At 37.1% G+C, this 7500-nt stretch overlaps 1 protein-coding gene across 3 annotated transcripts in view; it reads right to left on the bottom strand.

Moving 5' to 3' along the window:
- The window catches only part of LOC119574318 (vacuolar protein sorting-associated protein 52 homolog), a 15600-nt gene that overhangs the window by 6039 nt on the left and 2061 nt on the right, over positions 1 to 7500 (bottom strand). For 2 of the 3 annotated variants that reach the window (XM_037921514.1, XM_037921513.1), the window contains exons 2-8: positions 3381 to 3537; positions 2620 to 2712; positions 2218 to 2393; positions 1915 to 2012; positions 1035 to 1188; positions 342 to 474; positions 23 to 211 (exon numbers count right to left, since the gene is read on the bottom strand). In XM_037921514.1, coding sequence (XP_037777442.1) covers positions 23 to 211; positions 342 to 474; positions 1035 to 1188; positions 1915 to 2012; positions 2218 to 2393; positions 2620 to 2712; positions 3381 to 3518 — 981 coding nt within the window. In that variant the 5' untranslated portion in view covers positions 3519 to 3537. The remainder of the gene's footprint in view (positions 1 to 22; positions 212 to 341; positions 475 to 1034; positions 1189 to 1914; positions 2013 to 2217; positions 2394 to 2619; positions 2713 to 3380; positions 3538 to 7500) is intronic. The other variant, XM_037921515.1, reaches the window with a different exon arrangement.

The following is a 7500-nucleotide window of genomic DNA, read 5'->3' as shown; positions in this document are numbered from 1 at the left end:
ATACTTGTCAAGAACATCTCACCTTTGCTTCACCCTTGCTAGCTGTGTGTGGCACAATAATGTCCTGCGTAAGTCCTGTTGGAGAGAGCACAGAGTCTCTAGTTCCCAGAGTGAAAACTGTACCACGACTCTTTAAACTCTTTGTAAAAAAGCTGTTTGCACGTGAATCCTCTACACCCATTAGGTCATCACGGGTCACACCTTCTTCATACTGCAAAATAAAATCTAAACTATATTTTAAAATAATATATACTTTGATTTCAAATTTTAAAGGTTTCTCCACTAATAACATAAATATGCTTAAAATATATATATTCAATATCATGTAAGTTTTGGCTTACCTGCAACTTCCATAGCTGCTTTGTATATGACTGGAAGTATGAGCTATACACTTTACTCATTGTTTCAACATATTCATCATGAATTTCGGCTGCTATTGTCCGTGCATGCAGGAGTAGAAACTCAAAGAAGAATCTGTTAAGAAAGTAAAAAAAAAAAAAAAAAAAAAAAAAAAAAAAAAAAAAAATGTATAAAAAGAGAATTTGTACAATTAAGAAATTTAAACAAAAAGGTTTCAAACAAATTATGTAAATATATACAGTGCAGTTATGATATTCTTTATTTTACAAACAAACCTAGAAGAGTTTTCAATCACTGCACACAAAGGACAAACAACCAAGTTGGCCAAAATACAGGCTTGCAGCACACAACCAGCTGTTTGCACTTGATCTAAGCCATTGTTTGTTGTGCAACCCTGTACCCACAGACTTTATTGCTAAAATATGGAAAAGTATATTTTCAACCAGCTTTGGAAGGTTGTGTGTCTGCATGAATACACAAGACATATGACTTTTCTATGTAGTGCATCAAGGAGAACACAGAAAAATTGCACAAACTGCCAAGACATCCTGTATGTTTTAACAGTTGATATAATGGGTAATAATATTCAAATCAAGTTATTATCTACAAAGATGACTGTGACTAAAATACAACAAAGAAAAATATAAATATAAATTAGATACCCTTTTACTCACTTGTGTTTGATCATAGCATTCTGAGGTATCTGGTAGTTAGACAAAGGTTTGCGAAACTGGTATACCTTCTGCAGCAAATACTCTCGAATCTTGCTTACTGCTTTGACTGTTAGTTTATCAACAATATCTTGCACATCCTGACATGAGTGAGCATCTGAAAATATAATTCTAAGCAAATTCTTATCTGTGAAAATAAAGTTGAAGAATTCAAACAATACCTGAATTTTTTACTAGTGTTTAAACATGCTTGTGTCACAGAAATATCACTTATATGCCAAAATTATACACAAATCATTATAACATTATATAATTGGAGATTAACAATATAAAAAAAAAAACATAAGACGTGGTCACACAAGCATTTTTTTCAACAGTCAGTTTGTGATATTATCCAACCTTTGAAGTTGCTCCCATCCTATATGCTGTCTATTCCCCAGCTTGCTCGTCACATGGGAAACAGAACTATTGCTTAGTGTGCAAATTTCAGTCAACAAACATGACAAGGAGGTCTTTAACACTGCCTTCAAACCCCATGTGTAAACAATTAAGATGTTATGGCCACTATCAAATGAAATTCTGTGTTGAAATAATAAGCACACATAAGAAATATAAGGATATAAAATACAAATTCATATTAATTGAAATGGAAATTATGAAAATTGCATATGCATTTAAGTATCAACTAACAGACTATAGACTCTCTTGCTATGCCCCATTCACCAATTCCAAATGATCCATACCCTTATATACAACCTCAAGCAAAGTTGCCACAAGAAGAGGATAATGCCAAATGAAGTTGGGGGAAGTGGGAAATTTGCCAACCTGTTGTTGATAAAATACTTGTGTGACTGCGGCTTCAGGCAACTGTACCATATTTTACCTCTAAAGTTTTGTTCCTTAATAAATTTGCTCTTCTGATTCAGTGCCTTCAGTTGTTCCATAAAGTGCTCATCAGTCACAGGGGTGTTCAAGATGTGACTGAAAAAAGTACATTTACACCACACTTGGCTAGATACTTGACATGTTAAAACTGGTAGCTACATTTTCCTGTTCTTAAAACACACACACATATACACACAATTATATACCTATATTGAATATCATATTATTGATCTTACTAATGAATGAAAACTGGTGCTAAAAAAATACAATTCATAAATCCCATTCTAACGAGACCACTTACTGTATCATCACCTCTGGGACCATCAACTGATCAATGAAAGCAGATACTTCAGAATGAACCTGTTTCCTGTTTGTAAGCTGGACATTAATGGAGGCTGATTGTTCTTGCAAAGACTGTATTTCTTGACTAATTGTTGACAAATGGGTAAGAAAACCTTCTAGCATTCCCTGCATATTCTGTTGGTAGAATATAATATGTGAAATAAACATTTAATAGAGTGGTTTTTCATACAGAACAATGATGCACCCATTGCAGTGTATGAAACAACAGTCTTAGAATAACTATATGCTATAACAACATTCAATATTCACTTTGCACTTCTACTTAAAACAACTTTCTAAATTTATTATTCAAAGACTATCTTTGCTTTAAAAATCTTCAATAGACTACAATAAGACTTACTTCTAGTATAGAGTCACATTCTGTTATCTGATGATGGAGGGCAGCTATATTTTGTGCTTTGTCAATATAATCTTGAATACTTAAGTTCTCCAGCTGTTGGGAAAATTGGGAATGTACTCAATTGTTCTAAAATCAATTTCAAATGACAACCTGCAGGGATTTAGTTTGAAAAACAGAGAATGAGACAAACAGGGAAGAATGATAAAAGGGAAAGTAATGGGGAAGGAAAAGAGAGACTGGGCACAAATGGAAATTGAGAAAAAGACATTATTATTATCATTACAATACACATGATAATCAAACCCACAATTCTTGTATTATCATTATTAGTGCCCCAACAATTATTTTCATCATCTTAACAATTTGTATTATGACTTGTAATGGATCATTAAGAATGTGCAAGACTAGTACAGAGTATACAAAGGTGATACACAAAAATATAAAAACAAAATGTAAAAAGGTATGAATAAATAAACTGGTGATTCATGTAACTTTGGGTGGAGAGCAATATGTGTTGTAAAGTTATGCATTCTCATTTACATATTTTCTCATTTGTTACCATGAGCTCTGTTCATCTGCACTAAAATCAAAACACTTTTATCAAAATTACAAATAATTCTCAAGATATACAATAATTCTCATTTAATGAACAAATAAAAACATCAGTTCTTCATATATAAGAAATATAATATTGGAACCAGCACAACTTATTCTTTCACACCACTGTTGTCCCTGATCCCCCACAAAATAATGTTATTTACCTGTCTGAGGTCCTTTTCCACAGACTGAGAATACTGCCTGAGGTCTGTGCCTGAGGTGAGAGCTTCCTGTATCACCTCATCCTCCAGCTGTGCCCTTATGCTTGAATCAACATCTTCTGCTCCTCCTGCCCCAACCATTGTGTAGGCTACTCTGTAACTTAAGAAAAATATAAATATCATCCAATTACAGTATTTGCAATTTAATTTACTTAACCCCTATTAACCAAGCTGCCTTAATTGAGAATGCTGTTAAATTGTACTTCAACTGTCAGTGAACTAGTAAACAGAGTACTATTTGCCAACATTTCTCCAACTGCAAGGCCAGAAACAGCTGTCCTGCACATACCATCCGTATATCTCCTATAATCCACTGGACCTTGTCATGAGACTTCTTCTCCTACCTAATCCTCCCTCTGTACTCTGTATTTCCAAACAATCAGAGACAATTATACAAGCCACAACATTTCTCTTTCCCTCAAACTCCCTCTCCTCTATTCATATTGTTGCCTCCAAGCATACCTCATGATGTTCCTTAAGGGTGGATGGGTTGGTTGGTAGAGAGAGAGAGAGAGAGAGAGAGAGAGAGAGAGAGAGAGAGAGAGAGAGAGAGAGAGAGAGAGAGAGAGAGAGAGAGAGAGAGAGAGAGAGAGAGAGAGAGAGAGAGAGAGACAGAGACAGAGACAGAGAAGAGATAGAGAGAGAAGAGAAGAGACAGAGACAGAGACAGAGACAGAGACAGAGACAGAGACAGAGACAGAGAGAGACAGAGACAGAAGACAGAGAGAGAGACAGAGACAGAGAGAGAGAGAGAGAGAAAAGAGAGAGAGAGAGAGAGAGAGAGACGGAGAGAGAGAAGAGAGTGAGAGAGAGAGAGAGAGGGGAGAGAGAAGAGAGACAGACAGACAGACAGACAGACAGACAGACAAAGACAGACAGACAGACAGAAAGACAGACAGACAGAAGGAGAGAGAGAGAGAAGAGAGAGAGAGCGAGGGAGGAGAGAGAGAGGGGAGCGAGAGAGAGAGAGAGAGAGAGAGAGAGAGAGAGAGAGAGAGAAAAGAGAGAGAAGAGAGAGAGAGAGAAGAGAGAGAGAGGAGAGAGAGAGAAGAGAGGAGAGAGAGAGAGAGAGAGAGAGAGAGAGAGAGAGAGAGAGAGAGAGAGAGGAGAGAGAGAGAGAGAGAGAGAGAAGAGAGAGAGAGAGAGGAGAGAGAGAGGAGGGGAAAAGAGAAAAAGAGGGGCGGGGAGAAAAGGGGGAGAGAGAAAGAGGGGAGAAAAAGGGAGAAAGAGGCGGCGAAGAGGGGAGAGAGAGAGAGGAAGAGGAGGGAGAAAAGAGAGAGGATTGGAGAGAGGAGAGAGAGAGAGAAAGAAAAGAGGGAAAAGAGAGAGAGAGGGGGAAAAAGAAAGAGAGGGGAGAAAAGAGAAGAAGAGGGGGAGGAGAGAAGGAGAAGGGGAGAGAGAGAGTGGAGAGTGAGGAGTGAGAGAGTGGGGGAGATGGGGTGAGAGTGAAGTTTAGTTATTGTTTTGTTTGGGGTTTTTATTCCATTTTTTACAATAGATAACTTGGGGTTTACATACTGTCTGTTTTTTTTTTGATCACGTTTTGTCAAATGGTTCTGACTCGGCTTTAAAACCCAAACCTTTCCGCCCTGGTGCCCACCACAAACGGGAACCTCCCCGGGACCGGGCAACTTTTTCGTGCCTATGTAGATATAAGGGAGTATATGTAATGTATATATATACATATTTTACTATACATATACCCTATAATACATATATATATTATATATATAATTTTAAAATTTTATATATATATAAATTTTAAAAATTTTTATAATATTTTTATATATATAGATTTTTTTTTGGGGTTTTTTTTTATTTTGGGTTTTTTTTCCATAATTAAAGTATGTTGTGTGTATAAATATATGTGGTTTTATATTTTATACATAATTTTAAAATATGTTTATATATATGTTATGTATATATAATATATATATATTTATAGATTTATATATTTTATATTATATTTTAAAAATATAATGTATATATAAATAGGGTTATATATATATTTTTTAATATTTATATATATAATATAATATATATATAAAAGATATTTTATATATATATTAATAATATCTATATAACATATATATACTATATATACATATATAAATAAAAATATATAAATAAAATTTAATTATAATATATTTTATATTATTAATATAAAATTATATATAATATATAATTATATAAAATAATATATATATAAAATTTATATTTCCCACAAACTTAAGGATAGAGAATGAAGGTAAAAATATTTAAATTTGGGTTTTCCTCCCTTTCCCGGGCCCTAAAAAAAAAGCCCCCGATGAGAAAAAAAATTTTTTAAGGGAAACCCCCCAAAAAAAAATCCAAAAGAGAGGAAAAAAAAAACCCTTTAAAAAAAGAAAAGGGGAAAAAAAAAATTTAAAAAAAAAATAGAAAAAAGGAGGCGGGGTTGGGGAAAAAAAAATTAGATGTGGGGAAAAAGAATTTGGGGAGAGGGGGGGGGGAAAGCAAAAGGGAGGGGAGGTGGGGAGATGGGTGGGGGGGGGAGGGGGAAAAGGGGGGGGGGTTTTTTAAAGGGAATTTTGGGGTTGGTGGGAAGGGGGAGAAAAGAGGGAGGTTTTTTTGGGGGGGGGAGGGGAAGGGGGAATGGAAGAAGAGAGAGGGGGGGGAAAAAAAGGGGGGGAAAAAGGGTTGTTAAAAAGGGTAAGGGGGAAGGGGGAAAAAGGGAAAAGGGAGAAAGGAAAAAGGGGAGGAAAGGGGGAGGAGAGGGGGGGGAGGGAAAGGGGGGGGAAAAGGGGAAGGGGGGGGAGGGAGAGGGGGAGAAGAGGGAGAAGGGGGGAGGGGGGGGAGGGGGGAGGGAGGAGGGGAGGAAGGGGGGGGGGAGGGGGGGGGGGAGGGAGGGGGAGGGGAGAGAGAAGGGGGGGGGAGGGGAGAGAGAGAGAGAGAAAAAAAGAGGGAAAAAAAATGGGCTCATATCTCTCTCTCTCTGTATTTTCTCTCTCCTCCCTATATATATAATTTTATATAAATATATTAAAATATATATAGATATATATTAAAAATATTATAAAATAATTTGGAAAAATGGAATAATGCAAAGCCGCAAATTTATTTTCGATAAAAAAAACAAACCCTCCCTCAATTTCCCCCGAAATGCCCCCCGGGGGGGTGAGCTTGGTTTAAAAATTCGGGTGTTATTACTCAAGGGAAAAGGGGCACAGGGAAAGGGCTTGGGGCTGTAAGATCCTAGTTGCCCCAAATCCTTTTTGTGGGTCGTTGGGGGCATGGGTTTGGGTTTTGCACTGGCCTCCCTTTTTATTTCCCGGAGTGGGCCAGGTTCGGAGTCCTGGTAAAGGGGGGGTTGTTTTTTAACGAACAATGGGGGCATTTCTTATTCCCTCTTTCATAAAATATACCTCAGGACATCTGACTTAGGATTTTTTTTGGGGTAAATTTAATTTTCCCCCGGGGTGCCCACGGGGGTTAGCGGGAAAAAAACTTCGCTGTCATTACTCAAGTATGAGAGAAGGGAATGTCATTGGGGCTAGTAAAACCTGTGCAAAACTCCTTTTAGGGGGTCGTGTGGCATTGGGTTTGGTTTTCCCTGGCCTCCCTTTTTTAAAACCCAGTGACCTAGTTCGAAATCCCGGTCAGGGAGGGTTGTTATTTTTCCCAAAATCAATGCGGGATTGCATTATTTCCCTCTTTCATAAAAAACCTCAAGGCCCTCTGCCCTTTTTATTTGAATTGTAAATCAAAAATTTCCCCCCCGAGTGCCCCCGGGGAGTTGGCGGGAAAAAATTTTCCCGTCATTACTCAAAAATGAGTAACAGGTAAGCATTTGGGGCTAGTAAAATCCATAGGTTTCACACCCTTTTTGTGGGGTGGGGTGGCCTGGTTGGTTTAGAAATGGCCTCCGGGGTTTTATACCCGGGTGACCTAAAGGGTTGAGTCCTGGGCCGGGAGGTTTTTTTTATTTTTCGATATCAATTTCGGCATTTAATTATTCCAAACTTTAAAAAAATATACCTCAGGCCAAACTGACTTAGGATTTGAATTGCTAAATAAAAAATTT

Source organism: Penaeus monodon, chromosome 6 (assembly GCF_015228065.2).
Source record: "Penaeus monodon isolate SGIC_2016 chromosome 6, NSTDA_Pmon_1, whole genome shotgun sequence".
Lineage (NCBI taxonomy): Eukaryota > Metazoa > Arthropoda > Malacostraca > Decapoda > Penaeidae > Penaeus > Penaeus monodon.
Note: the sequence above shows the minus strand (reverse complement) of the source record. Positions and strands in the feature narration are given on the sequence as shown.